Below are 19,299 nucleotides of genomic sequence, written 5' to 3' on the forward strand. Positions count from 1 at the left end.
TTAGAGTGTTCTAAACACTTGAATGATACACAAGAGTGAGCGGAACACGTGAGGGAGTGAGTGAGGAATTTTTACCTTAACATTTGTTGAAGTTTTGCAGGATAAACCATGGCCAATGAAAACGACATCACCATAGCACAATTGGCATCAAGAATGGATGCTATGTGGAGAGACATGCAAAGGAAATTTGAGCTCCGCTTTGAGTCCATGCAAGAGCAAATTGAACAATTGGATCCCTCCAGAAACGCACAATTGGATCCTTCCAGGAAGTCTTCTAGGAAAACTAGAGGGAAACTCACCGTGAACGAATTCAATGACTCTAAATTAGAGAGAGAGTTCGAAGATGATGAGCGAAGGCCGCGGAGAATGACACAAAGGGCTGACCATGCCGAGGATCAACTCAAAGGAATAAAATTAAAAATTCCTACCTTCCAAGGTAAATCGGATCCCGAAGCATACTTGGAGTGGGAAAGAAAGATTGAATTGATCTTCGATTGTAACCACTACACGGAGTCTCAAAAGGTAACGTTAGCCGCCATAGAATTCACAGAGTATGTCGCAATTTGGTGGGATCAACTTCGCCTCAAACAACGAAGGAATGAGGAACTGGCCATTCGGACATGGAACGACTCGAAGCGAATCATAAGGAAGCGCTTCATACTCGATCACTACCATAGGGATTTGCATCACAAATTGCAAACCCTCACTCAAGGTAGTATGATGGTTGAATATTACTTCAAAGAAATGGAAATGTCCATGATGCGGGCTGATGTTCGAGAAGATGAGGAGGCCACCATGGCACGATTTTTGGGAGGATTACAGCCTGATATTGCTAACATAGTGGAGCTTCAACACTACCTTGACATAGGGTAACTCTTGGACAAAGCTATCAAGGTAGAACGGACGTTCAAGAGGAGGGGAACGGGTCGTCAAAACTCCAACTTTCAATCTGAAAATTGGAAAAATACGCCCTTAAAGAGGGAGGATCACCCCTCGAGTGCCCTACACCTTGCAAAATCGAATGGAAATTCAAGAGGGACTTTGAGGCCGAATACACTACCTTCCAAACCAACTTCAAAGGAGGGACCCCAACAAGAGGTCTTTAAACTAAGGACCCGTGACACCAAGTGCTTTAAGTGTCAAGGGTTTGGGCACATTGCTTCCCAATGTCCAAACCAACGGACCTTGATCATGTTACCCAATAGAGATATATTGACCGATGAAGAAGAAGAGATACATGAAGGGATGCCTCCATTAGAAAAGAAGGACGAGCTTGAAGAGGTACCAGTCAATGACACGGTTGGATGTCTAGTGGCAAGGCGAGCACTAGCCACTCAAACTAGTCAAGATGAGCTCCAACGAGAAAACATCTTCTACTTCAGATGTCATATACACAACAAGGTTTGTAGCCAAGTCATTGACCCAGGGAGTTGCACTAATGTTGCAAGTGCACTAATAGTGGAGCGACTCAACTTACCTACAACCGACCACCCACGTTCCTACAAGCTCTAATGGCTAAACAATAGTGGCGAGGTACGTATCTCCAAACAAGTCTTAGTTACTTTTCGCATTGGTCGATATGAAGATGATATTGTATGCGATGTAGTGCCTATGCAAGCTGCACACATCCTTTTGGGCCGTCCTTTTCGATTCGATAAGAGAGTTATGTTTGATGATTTTCTAAATAAATACTCCTTTTTGCATAATGGTAAGAAAATTACACTTGCACCTCTCACACCACAACAAGTGCATGAGGACCAAGTTAACTTGCAAAAGGAGTATGATATACATACCACTAGTCAAAAACAATCATCAAAAGAAAAAGTAAAAGAAATGGCCGAGAACCCTAAGAATAAGAGTAAACCTACTCGAACCATTGAGCTAGGGAAGGAAAGAAAAACTAGCTTGCTACCTCGAGTGAAAGATGTGAGGAAAGGTTTACATTCTAACCAAGTCTTGCTTATATTGATTTGTAAAGAAGCTTTACTCACTAATGAGATTGATACTTCTCTGCCTAGTATTGTCACTAACCTTTTGCAGGAGTATCATGATGTGTTCCCTGAGAATATAACTAATGGATTGCCACCTTTGAGAGGGATTGAACATCAAATTGATTTCATCCCTGGGGCTTCCTTACCAAACAAGGTACCATATAGGACTAATCCCGAGGAAACTAAGGAACAACAAAGACAAGTAGAGGAGCTACTTGGTAAGGGTTGGATTCATCAGAGTCTAAACCCTTGTACTGTACCCGTCCTACTTGTGCCTAAAAAGGATGGAGGATGGAGGATGTGCACTGATTGTCGAGCCATTAACGCCATCACGGTAAAGTATTGCCAACCCATCCCTCGTCTAGATGACATGCTTGATGAATTGCGTGGTGCTATTATTTTTACAAAAATTGATTTGAAAAGTGGATACCATCAAATTCGTATGAAAGATGGGGACGAATGAAAAACTGCCTTTAAGACTAAACATGGCTTATATGAGTGGTTAGTCATGCCTTTTGGCCTAACTAACGCATTTAGTACTTTTATGAGATTAATGAATCATGTTTTGCGTCCTTTCATTGGAAAATTTGTGGTGGTATATTTTGATGATATCCTTATCTATACTAGAAGTGTAGAGGAGCATGCATTACACTTACAAGCTGTCTTGGATGTACTTCGAAAGGAAAGGCTCTACGCCAACCTTAAGAAGTGCACTTTTTGCACTGATCAACTTATTTTTTTAGGATATGTTATCAGTGCACAGGGTGTACAAGTTGATCAAACAAAGGTGAAGGTTATAAATGAATGGCCAACACCTACCAATGTAAGTGAGGTGAGGAGTTTCCATAGCTTGGCAAGCTTTTACAGATGCTTTGTCAAGGACTTCAGCACCATAGCTGCACCACTTACATCCATTATCAAGAAGAACGCACCATTTCAATGGGGGGGAGGAACAAGCTAAGTCTTTCCAATTATTTAAACACAAGCTCACACATGCACCTATTCTAAGTTTACCTAATTTTGACAAAGCTTTTGAAATAGAATGTGATATTTCTGGTATATGTATTGGAGTTGTTCTACTCCAAGAAGGTCGACTGATTGCATATTTTAGTGAAAAGCTAAATGGAGCCTTCTTGAACTACTCAACCTATGACAAGGAGCTCATGGCCTTAGTTCGAGCACTCCAAACTTGGCAACACTACCTTCGACCTCGAGAGTTCGTCTTACATACTGATCACGAATCACTCAAGCATATCAAGTCACAAACCAAGTTGAGTAAACGACATGCAATTTGGATAGCCTTCATCGACACATTTGCTTTCCTGATCAAGTATAAAACAGGTAAGTCTAATGTAGTAGCTGATGCATTTTCTAGGTGATATACACTACTTACTACATTAGATGCAAAATTACTAGGATTTGAATATTTCAAGGATCTCTATGCTATTGACCCAGATTTTGGTGAGATTTTCAACTCCTTGCCACGAGACACTCGTGAGCATTACTTTATATCATAGGGATTCTTGTACTACAAGGACAAATTGTGCAATCCACTAAGTTCCATGCGACCCCTGTTAATTCAAGAAGCCCATGGAGGAGGACTTATGGGTCACTTTGGAATTACTAAAACATTGTCCACCCTCCAAGAACACTTCTTTTGGTCACGCATGAAAAGGGATGTTGAACGACATATACAGAGGTGTGTAACTTGTCACCATGCAAAATCAAAGGTAAATCTTCATGGACTCTACACCCCTTTACCTATCCCACATGCACATTGGATTGACTTGTCTATGAATTTTGTACTTGGATTACCTAGAACTAGACAAGGTCATGACTCTATCTATGTTGTGGTTGACCGCTTCTCTAAAATGGCACATTTTATACCTTGCCATAAGACCGATGACGCTAAACACATAGCTGACTTGTTCTTTAGAAACATAGTACGTTTGCATGGCATGCCTCGTACCATTGTGTCAGATAGAGATGTAAAGTTCCTTAACTACTTTTGAAAAACTTTGTGGTGTAGGCTAGGCACTAAGTTGCTTTTCTCTACTTCTAGTCACTCACAAACTGATGGACAAACTGAAGTAGTTAATAGGACTTTGTCTACCTTGTTGCGTATCATAATAAAAAAGAATATTAAGACATGGGAAGATTGCTTACCACATGTTGAATTTGCTTACAATCACACTGTGCACACTGCTACCCAATATTCCTCTTTTGAAATTGTTTATGGTTTAAACCCTCTCACCCCTTTGGACTTATCTCCTTTACCTGATCATGGGAGAGTTAACATAGATAGTAAGAAAAAGGCAGATTTCGTGCGAAACCTACATGCCAAAGTTCGAGCCAACATCGAAAAGCGTACATTTCAAAACATCCAAAATGCAAACAAAGGGCGTCGCAAGATGGTCTTCGAACCAGGCGACTAGGTCTGGATCCACATGCGCAAGGAGCGCTTTCCACTTCAAAGGAGCAACAAACTCCTCCCAAGGGGTGATGGCCCTTTTCAAGTCATGGAGAAAATCAACAATAATGTCTACAAACTTGACCTTCCAGGTGAGTATGGGGTACATGCTACATTTAATGTTGCTGACTTGAGTCCATTTTATGCAGACGATGAGCTTGATTTGGGGACAAATCGCCTTCAAGAGGAGGGGACTAATGATGGAGCACCAAGGACCAATGGAGAGAAAGACCAAGCCATTCGAGTACCAAGTGGTCCGATCACAAGAGCTCGCACCAAGAAGATGCCCGAGTCACTCCAAGCACTCGTGTGCACCATCCAAGAGAGAATTGGAGATGATTTAAAAATCATTGAAAGCTTGGAGAATGAAAATTCCACATTATACACCTTGCTCCAAGTTGATGAGCCAAGTGAAGACTAGTCTTAGTCAAGGCCGAGAGTTATTTGTCAATCCATAGTCAAGGCCGAGAATTAGTTGTCATTTAATTGTTGTTTAGTTGTTTAATTTTAGTTAGTAAATCCGGCCCAAAAACAGTCTTTAAGAGTGGCCGGACATTAGATAGCCTTTTTGCCATTTTTCGGCCCAAGAGGCCTTAGCCTAGCCAAGAGCACCTAATCCATTTCACTTTAGATTTAGTCAAGTGAATCCAAATCACTTTAGGTTATCAATTGTATGGCTATATATAGCCAAGGCAAGAGACCTTCACGATCAGTCCTGATATTAATAAAATTGTGAGTTTTCACTCTCTTTCCAAGAGAGCCTCTTTGAATATTTGAGAATCTTTCTCAAATTGTTCAATTGAACTTATCAATCAAGTAACTCCTTGGTTGTGGCGTTCATCTACCTTTAATTTGGTTCGCTAGTTCGTTAGATAACGAGTTGAGATAGTATCAATAGTGTTCGTTATCTCGGGGATTAGATTTGGATCAAATTTCCACTGCCTAAGCCATTGGTGATTGGTTGTCTAGATCGTGGCCAAGTGAGTATCACATCAATGTCTGCTGCCAATCAAATCTAATTAAAATTGGTTCAAGTCCAAAGTAAGTCCATACTTTAAATACATAACCGAGACTTAAACTCTTTTTTTTTTTTTTTTTGCAAAGAACATCACATTCATTCATTGTCACCAACTCATTTTTAGATAACAAACAAACTGAAAAAAGACAAGGAAAGAGGCTAAAACTACCTTGGAGAAATAAAGGAAGCAAAATTGCATGTTCAATTAGTGGGATACAGAAAAAGCAAATGATGAAGGAAAGCAAATGCATAAATCACTTGTACACAGCCTAATTTTACATAATAGACAGTCTGTCTATAAACATGACAGTTGGGATATTGTTACCAGTTTTTCCGTATAATGTTTTTGTGTGTGTATAACACAAGAATAGCACATTACGGTGTCATTGTAATTAAATGAATGGTGTCCAAATCAAGAAGATTAGGTGGTCAAATTTTTTGTCCATTAATTTGCCGTTTGACTTGAAATTTTTTTCTTTTGAATATCAACGGTTTTAATAGTTAATTACCCAAAACTTTAGAATAGTAGTTGTTGAGTTGCCTTCTAAGCCCTATATATATGAAGTCTGTTATTGCTAGAGAAGTATAATAGTTGTTGATAGCTAGTATGTAATTAGCTTCCCATTGTTTTGTACATCCACATGTCACGTTTGCAAGAAGATAGAGTGCAATATATTTGACATTTAAGACAGATTATCAGTCAATGAAAATAAAATACCTACTCTACAATAAATGAAATTGCAAGACAGTGGTGAACAAGATCGCATCCATGAGGATTGGAATGATATATTTCTTGGAATAATTTCATAAACCTATCCTGAGGTTTTTAACTATTTTGCTTAGTTCCCTTGACGTTTTAAAAATTACACTTACCTCCCTCGATTTGACATATTGGTAACCAAAACTTAAAATAGAGTAAAAAATTTAATGAAAATCCTAAAATGCCATTATCTTATAAAGTTTAATTTATTCTTCTAAACAATTATAACGTAATTTAGTACAATTATAAAAAAAAGTGTCAAGTTTTTTATACCAATATTTATTATTTAATAATCAACTATAACAATAAATCTTTTTTCCATTATAAGCTATTTTTCGTAGTGATTTATTGGGGGATATAGATTCTTTTTAAGATAAAGAAAAAGTGTTATCTTTATTTTTTAAAAGTTTATGGACTATTTTTTTTAAATAAATGTTTATGGACTAACTTAGTGATAGAACTACCCTAGTTTGGTAGTGATTTTGGGCTATTTATTTTTAATTATTGTTGATTTATTCTTGATTTTGATACAAAGAAAAAAGTTACAAAAAAATTGGATGATGTTGAAAATTATCAAAAAAAATTATAAAATCCATCCTTTGCATAAACATGGCAACAAGAGAGTTTTATTAAAATATTAAAGTTAGTATTGTCATTTTAAATGGACAAGGGAGGTAGGTGTAAATTTTAAAATCTTAGGGGAACCAACTATAATTATTAGAAACTTTAGAGGAGGTTTCTAGAGTTATCCCTTGTTTCTTTCAAAGCAATGAATATAAAGGGGAGATTTTGGATATTAAACCAACTAATTAATTTAAACACAAAATAACATGCAAAAATTAAGTAAATTTTAATGAATAATAATGGAACTCTTGCCAAAGAAATAACTTCTGAAATGATTCATAAAACTAATCAAAATAATAAACTGGTTATAATTGTCAATGAATTCTGACAACCAACTTTTCTTTACTTTTTTGATAATTAAAGTACGACTATTAGCTACTTTTCTAATTGAAAAGATAATCTTAGGTACAACTGACCATAGGATTTAATCTTACAATTGCATTAGAAAAAGCTTAATTCTAACTAGAGGTATCAAAATGGGTGACTTGGGCGGGTTTGGATTGGGTAAAATGAGTAATGGGTATAAGTGAGTTTAACCCATTTATATCCATTTAATTAGATGGGTATAAATGGGTTAGTCAAAAAATGAATTAGGTAACCCAATTACCCATTTATAACCCATTTATTTTAACCTATTGTAAATTCATTTAAATTTATTTTTGCAAAATAAGTTATCAATTTGTACCACTCTTTGCACCCATCATTAGTTTTAAATATTTACTTATAATGCTCAATAAGCCTAATTACCAATTTTTTCCCCATCCATACTCTATGTCGCAAAATTACATATTATTTAATAATTAAATAATAAGAATATAAAAATTTGAACTAAGTACTATAAAAGTTAATATAAAAACTTAATCCAAAAATTTTGAACCCCTAACATTTTTTTCATATATAAATTTAAAATTTCATTTTGGAAAGATAAGAAAAGAGGCTAAAACTTATCATAAATTGGTAATGCTGAAAAATGAGCAAGTTAATAAACTAAAAGAAAATAAAATGATAAGATAAAACTAATAAATAATGATAATAATGAAACAAAAATAGTTAATATCATGACAAAATGAAAATTTTGAAAAAAAAAAGGGTGGAGAAAAGAGGAGACTTGGGGAAAGAAAATTTTAAATGGGTTAATTGGGTTTGCTGGGTTATCCAATAATACCCATTTAATAAATGGATATTATTGGGTAACTCATTCATACTCATATACAAAAATTTAAGATACCCATACCCATCTATTCATGGACGGGTATGGGTAAATTTAGTTAAATGGATTTGTTTGCCACCTATAGAGCTCTCATTGAATGGTCAAGGGATCGAATCCTATGATTTGCATTCATCTTTAGAATTTTATGAAAGTTTCACCGGTTGATGCAAAGGCACCCGTTTGGTCCGGTGGTGGTTCAATTTCTTTCAGATTCTCCTTTGGCCCATTTGGGCCCACCCCTCCCCTTAGTATAAAGCAAGAATAGGAGTAGAAAAGAAAAGTTATCGTGTATATTTTAAGTAGGACATTTTGAATTCAAAATCTCCTATTTATAATCCTTTCCAACTCCCTCCCCCTCTTTTTCTTCATAATACTTCATTTTTCTTTCTGACAATTAGATTATAGCAATAATTTCTTATTTTTATCCATATTTTATCCAACATACTATGAGAAAAACATTAGTCTGTTCATTCTTGCTATTGTTGCAAAATTGGAATTCTTGTCTCAAAAATTACCAAATCCACAAACATAATTTGTGGTGGAAACTTGTTAATTTATAGTTAGAAATTGAAATTTACCTAGACATAATATTATATTTTAAGCTACATTACTATTGTTTTACAATTCTAGTTTTTGGAATGTCATATTTGTATTGCTCCTTTTTTTTTTTTAATATTGCTCCTATTATCCAGATCATTTAATTTAACATGATTCTAAATTTTATTCTTTACAAAATATTTGCAATGAACTATAAATCAAATTAAAAGGTAATTTGGAGTCGTTTTTACTCACCATAGTTTCACAAAGGAGGACCTTGGATTACTTAATAGCTGTGAAAACGAAGACAAAGCATGGAAACAAGACTTTGGTAATTTATTTATCATCCTCCAATTTAATTTTTTCTTAAACTCTGCATAAAATGATGGCAAATAAAATAGAATTAATGAAATATATGCGGTCATTTAATGAATTTTTCACACCAGAAAAATAGAAAATTCATTTCAAAGCAAAAATCTTTATGAATTGTTTGGACATTTAGGCCCAAAGTTGAATTGATGGACCTTTGTTTGGGAGTCCTAAAACTTAGGTAGCTGACCATTTACTTTAGATTGTCTGTATATTGAACTGAATAGAAAAGTTGAATGTAGGAAGCTTATAGCCCAACTTGATTTTTCAGGCCTCCTAGTGGACCATCTGACCATGGATCAATTCCTATTTTATTATCTCATCCTTGTAACAGGTTCGTTTAGCCCGACAAATTTCAGTGCATAACCAAGCAGCTTTGTCAGGATTTGGGGCTTCACAATTTGTGTTTCGTACAATTTTGTACAAGTTGACCTCTGGTGTTAATTAATAAAATTTTAGTATAAATTAGGTCTGATTTGCTGTAAATTAGGTGCAGTTCAGTGTATGTTGATTTGTTATTATTTGGTATAAATCAAGTACAGTTTGGTACAAGTTAATTACTATCATTTAGTATAAGCTGAGAACAAATTAGTGTAAGTTGAAAGTAATTCTTAATTTACACCAACTTGAGCGAAATGGAACTTGTGAGGCCCCGTTTCCCTTCAATTAACAAGGGAAAGAAGAAGAAGAAGAAAAAAAAAAAAGCAATGTAAGCATAAGAAGACTAGGGATTAAAAGTTTACATGCAGAAAATTTGTAAAAGCACAAATGGCAAAAGAAAAAAGCCAACGAGCACATGGTAAGGCTTAGTGCAATCCCATCTTAGTCAACATTCAACTCTATGAGGGTTTTTTATTAACATAGTAACTTTTTAATTTTTTAAAATTTTTTTAGCAGGGAAATGGTCAAAATTAAGAAGTAGGGAAAGAGAATGGAGAATTTCAATCCAGAACGTCTAAATCTTGAAACCTCAACTTCAGCACCAGACACCACAGGAGTCTTGGACTAACATTAGCCACTACATTCTTGAATTTTTTTTTTCACCCAAATTATCAGCCTGTTTGGAACCTGAGTTTTTTGGGAGTTTGTCTAAAACTTTACTGTAGTGCACTGTAGAAATTTTTGAAAAAATTTTGTAGAAGTTTTTATAAGGTGAAAATTTTTTTTGTAAGGTGCAAAATTTTGTAGAAATTTTTGTAGAGTGAAAAACTTTTTTTTTTCTTTTCATTTTTTTTCTTCTTTTTTCTTTTTCTTTCTTTTTCTTTTCTTTCTTTCCTTTTTCTTTTCTTTCCTCTCTTCTCCTTCTTCTTCTTCTTCTTTCTTTCTTTGCTCCCCGTTACCTCCTAGCAGCAGTCACACCCGCCACCCCTCTCCTCCCTTTCCCCTTCTCCTCCCACCACCGTGACCTCCTCCCCCCCCGCCACCCCCTGTGCCTCTTCCCCCTCTGCCACCGCGACCCCTTCCCCCCCGCCACCCCTATGCCCCTTCCCCCTCTGCCACCGCGACCTCCTCCCCCCGCCAGCCCCCTGCCCTTTCCCCAGCTTCTCCCGCCACTTCCCCTCCCCCCGCCACCTCCTGCCTTTTCCCCAGCTTCTCCCCGCCACCCTCTGCCTTTTCCCCAGCTTCTCCCGCCACTCTCCCTCCCCCCACCCTTTCCCCAGCTTCTCCCCGCCACCCTCTGCCTTTTCCCCAGCTTCTCCCGCCACTCTCCCTCCCCCCGCCCATCCCCTGCCTTTTCCCCAGCTTCTCCCGCCACCTCCCCTGCGCAACCCCCTCCCCTGCCACCCCCCTGCCCTTTCCCCAGCGCGACCCCCTCCTCCCGCCACCCCGCGGACGATGCTAAAATAGTCCCCAGGTTTCTGGCAAAAAGCATCGAGGAATTTACGGAACTTGGAACGCTTCGTCGAGGAGGATTTGCTCTTCTGCATCCAATTGAATAAGGAAACCATCACGTTGAATTTGATGTCAAATTCCTCCATTCTGGACTTTTTTGCTTTTTCTAGACTATGATTTTGCTTGTTCGGTTCTTGGGGAATGTTCATTTTTTGTGTTTGAAAATGAAGGATTTAAAAACCGTCTGAAAGGGGAAGGGGGAAGGGGGCAGGGGAGGCAGAGGGGAAGAGGGGAGGGGGAGGGAAAGAAAAAAAAAACTTTGTGTATGGCCGGAACTGGCCGACGGAATAGTAACCGGTGTCGAAAGTGATGGTGGAGGTGGTGGCCGGCGGCGGAGGATGTGGTGGGTTGGGTGGGGGAGGAAAAAGAAAAAAAGTTTGAAGGGAAAGTTTTTTTGTGTATTTTTTGAAGTGTGTAGGTAAAAAGTTTTGAGAAGTTTTTTAGGGTTCCTGTAGCAAAAGTTGTTAAAAAACTAGTAGGTAAAAAACTTGGGCAAAAAACTCACTTTCAAACAGGCCCTATATTGTGTGAACGCAAATTCATCAAAAATTGAAATACCATGAACATGAATGAATAAGACAACTAAGCTGCCAAAAGAAATATCAAGTCAAAGAGATTGTAGTAAAAGAACAGGAACCATGAAGATAAGAAGGGTAAATTACATTTTACCCCCCTATGGTTTACCCTTTTTTTACATAATTCCCCTATGGTTTCAAAAGCTATACATAACCCCCTCATGGTTTGGATTAAAGTGTCAAAGTAACGGAAATAGTCACCCGTAACGGAACTTCTAAAAATGTCGAAATTACCCTTATAAATACATGACACATTAAACCCGCATGATTTTTATATTTTACCATATAACCCCCTTATAGTTTAATATTTTACCATATAACCCCCTTATGATTTTCAAAATATACACATAATCCCTCTTGGTTAATACATAAATTTCAACTTTACATAAGGGTAATTTTGACATTTTAGGTGAAGCCGCTATGAATGATCATTCCCGTCACTTTGACACTTTAATTCAAACTATAAGGGGGTTATGTATAGATTTTGAAACTATTGGGATGTAAAAAAATGCTAAACTACGGGGGGTAAAGTGAAATTTGCCCAGATAAGAATGACTGCGTTCCCATTTAATTTCATATCCTAACACAAAGATCAAAGCGTTTGTACAAACTCAATAATCTAAGTCCTTTCATCTCCACTCCAATTATCCTTGGATTTGGGACCAGTGGGCCCTTCCTCAGCCAACACTTCACTAGGAAGCTCACTAACTGCTTTTTCTAAAGCACTTTTTAATTTCCCAGGCAAAAATTTCTCAACCTTCTTGATCTCATCGTTGATATTATAGCTGATTTTTGGACCCCATTCTCTAGTATAATTCAACCATGGTGGTTCAACAATTGTTGGCCCTAAGTAATCAGCAGAAACCACTGAGAAATTTGCCCCAGCATCCATAAAAAACTGCCCTTTTCCAGCATCATTTCTTATTCCAACATTTGAGTTAGACCCTTGCAAAAAATCTCCTGTCTTTGGATAAGCGGCATGGCCATGCAATGAGGAATACACCACTGGTTTGTTACCATTTTGGAACTCAAGCCCAGAAGCGCTGATCCATGTCCCTCCACTATGTTCTGAAAAATAAACACACTTTAATTCTCCATTGAAGTTACTAATCCTCAGTGTCACATGCTCCCAGTCTCCAACATGTTCCCCAATTTTTCCTAGCTTAATTGTAACAAACTCAACTTTTGCTCTAGCTGCACCATTAAAAGGGTAAAAAACCCATACAGCCAAGTCAGTAAAAGTTGCACCTAACATAGGTTTAACATGTATATATACACTTGCATCTTGTAGATTTCCTTGCTTGACCCTATCTTTAGCAGCATTATCACGAGGTAAATCTATCCAATATGCACCATCATTTGTACCACCTTGGGGCATATTTGACCCTGTTGGGGTAATAGCAACAGGATTGGATTCCTGCCCTCTTGTGTACAGTAATGCACCATTCTGGAAAAACCAATTTACTGAAGAAGGAAAGAACTCTTCATCAGGGTGAAAGTAAATCACTGGAGAATATTCAGCAAGCAATGCTCGAATCTGATTCAGAGTAGGCATAGCATGAAAGTTGCCTTGCAGATTCTTCAAACAAGCCAGTGATGTTGCAGCCCCACTGTTTTGTGCTAATATAAATGTACCTGTGGAAACCCCTAAAACTTGAATCCCTCTAACTTTTGGCCTTGAACCATATATGTTAATGCCATTAGAACTACCCCAAATCCAAGAATCTAGATCAGTAGCATCAGTGTAATCAGAGCGGACGCATCGAACTTTTTCCACTGAAGGCTTATCAGGGGAGCTTGTGACTACATGACCAATGGCCTTGTAGCCATCAGGAGGTGATGGCAGCCATATATAGCCCACGCCATCTTGCTTGATATTCAAAGATTCACTACTCCAAATAAGTGTATAATCAGTGGGCTTGCTCAGAATTCCTTGACCTGATGAGGCATCTTTTGCAGCAAGAACCCATCCAAACAGGGGACTATTGTTTGGTTGGCTATAGTAACCAACTGTAAAGAATCCAACTGGGATTGAAGATGGTTCAAAAAAGGTTGCACCAAGATTATCTGGTCCACCTTCATGAGTAGCCCAAACTTTATTGAAAGTTGATACTTGACATATCCGTAATCCTCCCAAATCAATTGTTCCACTAGCAAATCCCGCACCTATAATCCACAAATGAACAGAAAGTTAGCAGATTTCCACAACTTTAACCAAAAAAACAGAGGAAAATTCTGATGGGTTAGCATTTTTACCTTGAGGCCAGGCGGGTAATGGGGAAGGAAGCTTGAACATGGTTTCAATAGGAGGTGGCTGGTTGTCTTTCTTGGACAGATATACCACAGAAGGAGAAATTGCATTTATGCTATTTCCCATGCTTGCATGGTCCAACTGATTCTGAGGTCTTGAGCAACAGAGTTGAATATGGAGTGCAAGGAACATGAAGTAGACAAACCCCATTTTCTGCAAGAGAAATTGCTTTAGAAAGTGTAAAGACAAAGCAAGAAATCTAGTCAAGCGACTGTGGCGCGAAAGTTATTCATCTATTGGTTTTCTATACTTGAAGAATGAAAGCATATTGTTTGAGATTTGAGGATTGGATGTTCTTGTCTTCTACACTAAAGCTTTCTGCTTTGGCTTTGTTACACCAGTCGTTATTATACCTCTCCTATTTTCACGGGACTGATTCTGTGTATCAGGATGTAGAATGGGTTAATCCCAATTTACTGTGCTAGATATACAAGGTGTGTATCGAGCCTTTGCTCGAATGTAAATATTTTTTGCCCAAGTTATATATATAGTCCTACCGTTTCGAACGAAAAAAAAAAAAAATTCTGTGAATCAGTATCAGTGTATGAGACAGCTCTAGCTGTCATCATAATATTTTTAATGCCATAGTTAAAATGAAAACTAAGAAAAAAAAAAAACATAATCCACTGTATGTAACTGTCTTAGATAATCCACTGATGTGATTGCTGACAACGACATACTGAGTCTGCAGATTTCTTGATTCAAGGAACTATACAAAGGAATCTTTTTATTCTTTAGGGATAATATCAGAAACCTCTACTGATGTTTCTTTTAATATCATCTGATACTCCTAAAGTCTTAAAAACGTCACTTACTTCCCTTACTTTTATTATTGGCTTATCAAAACTTTTAAAAATCTTAAACTACCTTTTCATTTGTTAAATAACAATATTCCTAAACCGTTTTATTCACTTCAAAAAACTATCACCTACAAAACAATCTCTTATATTACTATCACATCATAATACTATACCCCATAAAAATACAAATTTGAAAAATAAAAAAATATTTGAAAAAAATACATTTGCACCAATTTAACTCTATATACTTGAAATTGATTTCTTATGAACTTTATATTTTTTTTCAACATCTTCTCAATTCTTGTCCAAACCATTAAATTGTATCTATCATTATAAAAATCAACTCAAAATACGCAAATAAATCATACCTCACTTTATCACAATTACAAAAAATAAAATTCAATCATAATTCACTTTACACAAAATTCAATTTATTATAATTTACAGATAAAATTTTGCATAGTCATCCAAAAAATGAGTAAGAGAGAATGACAAATAAAAGGGATAGAGAAAAAAGTGACTTTTGTTTCTTTTTTTTTTATTTTGAGTTCCAAATTAATTTTAATTTGATATATAAATTATGTTTCAAATAAGAGTTAGTATAGTCTTTTTACAATTATTAGAGGAGGTAACTGATATTTCAAAAATTTTAGGGGACCAAGTGATATTAAGAGAAACTTCAAGGGAGGTTCCTGATGTTATCCCTATTCTTTATGAGCAAAGTAATATTCTATTCGATACTAGCAAAAAGGCAGCTCTAATCACCAAGTGTGTGTTATGCATAGTAAGAGTACACAATAATGATTCAAGATTTTCTGATTAGTTCTTGTACAAATATGACATCATTTTACTCAGTAGATTCTGGGTGTGTTTGGACAAACAAGATTTGAATTAAAATAATTCACTTCACAAATTTTAGTCACCTTTTTATCTTTTCAATCAACTTTTTATCTCACATTTATCAAATCACAAAAAGTGCTATCGTAATTATCTCAAATAAATTATCCAAATAAACTCAGAGCCTATCGCATTGAGTACAACCGATTTTGTGATGTGGCGGACAGGATATTTGCATGGAAACTTTTAAATTCTTGGCACAACTGTCATCACTAGCTTAAAAGGTAGACACAAGCATTATTGTTATCTTCTTTGGTGATTTACGGAGTAGAATCTTTCTCAAAGTGTAAAGAAAAAGCTCAGCTAATTCACTTTTTGTTTGGATTGCATTTTTTGAGCTAAAATAATTTTTTATTTATTTTATTTACTTATTTTTAGATGTATTTTAAATTATGCGTGAGATGTTACTGTAAACTCCACAAACAAAAAATTTTTTTTTTTGAAAAAATAGGTAATCCATATGGAACTTAAGGTTACAATTGTGTATTTTTCAAGTTGACATGCATTCATGCACTAAAAGCTTGTATTACTATCAGTAAGAGAAATGCAAGAATTCAGGCTTGGATTAGTTAATTAACAATAAGACTGGGGATGTGACCGCAGAACTTTATATGGGGTATTAACAAAGAAGGCATAAGATGATAAGACAGCAATAAGGCTAATGCATGTGAGTTTGTGACACTAACGCGTTCTTGAAGCAAGATAGTCAAGGCTGACCTGTGTGCTATAATGTTTTGTATTGCGTCTTCAAAAACACAAACCCCAAACTTCCCTTGTGGTTATTACTTGTCAACTAGCTACACTGGCCCTTCGGGTCGGGTCGGTTGGTGCTGGGTAGCCTCATTAGGTCCTAGTACCGTATGATCGTGGTTCGATTCCTTCTACTGTCTTGTGTATCTTGAGAGACGGGTGCAAAAATACAGCCACCATATTGTGCAAAGCATCATGTAATAGAACGGAAAGCTAACAACTAAAAAGTGCAAAATATCAAATGTTTTATGAATATCAAGCTAACGGGAACGTCAAGGAATTGGGTAGAACTAATTAGATCTTACAATTATGCAAATTAGGATTTGGACAGGTTTGTCTTGTAGGACTGCCTTTTAGTTTAGCCAAACTCTATTAAGTGTGATATGTTGCTTTTGCATTTAGGGTTTTTCCATAATGGACCCTAAACATCATTTCAGGGACCATTTGATAAAGTTTATTGACAACGAATTTCATCTGCTATGAACTCACCATATACAGTTTGTAATCTCTTCAAGGATAAGAACAAGAAGCTTTTGCACATTTTTGTAAGACATGCTAGGAGGAGGCTTTATATCCAAGAATCTTCTCATGAATGAAGTATGGAACCAGTGAGGGGAAAGATGAAAGAAAAGAATGGAAAATAAAACTAGAGCTAAATGATGAATGGAGAAATGAATGAAGGAGAACTTACTTGCATTGGAAAATGAGTGACAGCATCCATCTTCCTTCCCATATCAATAACAACAACAACAACAACAACAACAACAAAATTGCCGTAAAATATACAACAAAAGATTGTTAGTGATAGTGGAAGGTGAGGGGGTGAAATTCTGTGCAATTTTAGCTTTTCAGTTGCTTGAAAAAACTTCGCTCTGTATATTCTTGGCAAATTAAGCAGATGACTTGCTGTAACAAACTCTTCCGAGTCCTCGGAGATGGATGGCAGCATATCCCGTCCGAAATTCCAAAGCATATTTCTGCTTATGCTTTGGAAATTTGAATTGAAATTCGTCTTCAGATAAAATTCTAACATAGTAGCAACAATATTGTCACGCAAAATTTTAAACCCACAAAAGTTATAAATCCCTGGATTCTGTGTTAAATTGCCACCAGCCTTGTCGGCCTAAAGAAATGGATACGAGATGAGAATGTGCCTGGCAAAACATCTTTAACGGGTCCAACCTAGCTCGACTCCAGATTAGTCGGGCCAAAATGACTACCACACACTGAAGATTATTTGAAAAAAAAGAGAAAAATAAAACATTCTTGATATTTTTTTTTTCAAATCTAGCAGGGGAGGGTGGGGCTTAAGAAACAGGAGGAAGTTGGGAGATTTGAGTTTAAAATCTCTAATATTTAGAATCTCAATTTTAACCATTAGATCAATACCTCATCGATCTTGAGAAATGCAATAATGGAGATACTGTACAATGTTAAATTGCAAATAAAAATATAATGGTGCAAGATTAAGTGCAACTCCAGCTCTCAGGTGACAAAAAATATATATAAAAAAAGAATTAATTTTTCCTATGCACAGTAAGTGTTAGATGAATGATAATTATCAAAATTTAAATTTAAACTCCAATTTTTGCACATGTGTCAGTGTAAATAAAATTACTGTAAAAGTGGTTGCAGCACATTTCAGAATGCCTATTTGCTCAGTAATTAATCACTGATCAGCCCATGCTTCATTACGTTATTGCTTCTGCACAAGCTTTGTAAAATCAGGATCCTACGTAGGATCGATTTTAGTTTTACAGAATCGGATCGTAAGATCGGATTGTGGAGTCGTAATATCTCACCAAAAGCTCCTAAATTTACTAAATTAATGAATTTAAAATTCATATACCATTTTGTACATACTAAAAGATATCAAATAAATAGGTTACTCATAAATATTTTATACCATGTTGTTCATTTCTTGTTTTGAGTTTTAACAGTCAGACAAGGAACCTTTACTTAATCTTAGAGGTGGCAATTTGTCCCAAGTTCCAATGGGCTACCCATGCCCAAAAGGACTTTGGGCGGGATGGGTACCATAATTTGATATTGGGTTTAAAATGGGATGCATCCCAATTGTACCCATTATTTGATGGGAAATGTTGAGAAATACTTGGGTACCCATTGGGCCCAAATATCTTCCCAAAAAATTTCATTTATCCAAAAATGCATCTTTGATTTTTTTTTTTGCAAAAATCTGATTTTTTTTCACTTCCATTTTCTTTCTTTTACTTTCTTCACTTTCCTACAAAAGAAAACTAGTTAAGTAAAAATGATTTCATTTAAACAACTTTAAAAAAATAAAGATAACAATAAAAATAAAATGAATTGGTAAAATTTTGGTGTCTACAAGAATCAACACTTTACTAACAATTGTTGGCACCCTTTATGTTGATTTTATGCTAATTGTTGAACTATCTACATAGATTTCTATATGCAACCCTGTTATCAATTTTTAATCAATTTCTTCGTTTTTGTGCTAGCTTTATTTAGCATTTAATGTGAATTTCTTTTGTATCAAATTTTGAAAATTTTAAGAATGCCATTAAGAATGAATTTGGTGTTAAAAAATCTTGTTTCTAGTCCTTGTGTCAGACAACATTATGGGTAAGGTTGGAATATGGCTGTATATCTATCTTTTCCTTTATTTGTTAATCCAATTTTTGGTTTAATCCAGGGAGAAGATATGTTCATTCTTACCAAAATGTTATATCTTTTAAAAGTAATTGTTGATCGTTCTAGAGTGTAAATGAATTCAGGAAAATATAAATTCACAATAAGATCAAAAGAAATTGAATAAATAAAAATATTAAAGTTATATAAAAAATAAAAAAGAATTAAAGGAAAAAAAATATAGAAAATAGATTTGGGTATTGGGCGGGATCAATCTAAACACATCCCAAAGTGATCCCGTCCAAATTAGTTCCAAAACACATATGGGTAAGTTTAACCCCAAACCCATATGATTCGATTTCATTTCGAACCCAAGCAAATCTCACCCATCCCGCCCATTTTGCCACCTCTACTTAATCTACTAATATTTTCTTTACAACCTTTCAGCTGAAAAGTTGTGTTTTTGTGCTGGCCTGTAGTA

General features: G+C 36.0%; 1 protein-coding gene across 1 annotated transcript; it reads right to left on the minus strand.

Moving 5' to 3' along the window:
* Positions 1–12,020: 12,020 nt before the first annotated feature.
* Positions 12,021–14,060, minus strand: LOC113716530 (hypothetical protein At1g04090-like). The gene is made up of 2 exons (XM_027240912.2): positions 13,704–14,060; positions 12,021–13,613 (listed from the first exon to the last, which is right to left on the minus strand). Exons 1-2 carry the CDS (start codon positions 13,906–13,908, stop codon positions 12,067–12,069), a joined length of 1,752 nt encoding a protein of 583 aa, XP_027096713.1. The 5' UTR covers positions 13,909–14,060; the 3' UTR covers positions 12,021–12,066.
* Between the last annotated feature and the right edge of the window lie 5,239 nt (positions 14,061–19,299).

The sequence above is a fragment of the Coffea arabica genome, chromosome 11c, assembly GCF_036785885.1.
Source record: "Coffea arabica cultivar ET-39 chromosome 11c, Coffea Arabica ET-39 HiFi, whole genome shotgun sequence".
In the NCBI taxonomy this organism is placed as follows: domain Eukaryota; kingdom Viridiplantae; phylum Streptophyta; class Magnoliopsida; order Gentianales; family Rubiaceae; genus Coffea; species Coffea arabica.

Coding starts and splice junctions, on each gene's coding strand:
- LOC113716530 (XM_027240912.2), bottom strand. CDS start 13,908: ATGGGGTTTGTCTACTTCATGTTCCTTGCACTCCATATTCAACTCTGT. Junction 13,614..13,703: donor ATTACCCGCCTGGCCTCAAG/GTAAAAATGCTA, acceptor TGTGGATTATAG/GTGCGGGATTTGCTAGTGGA.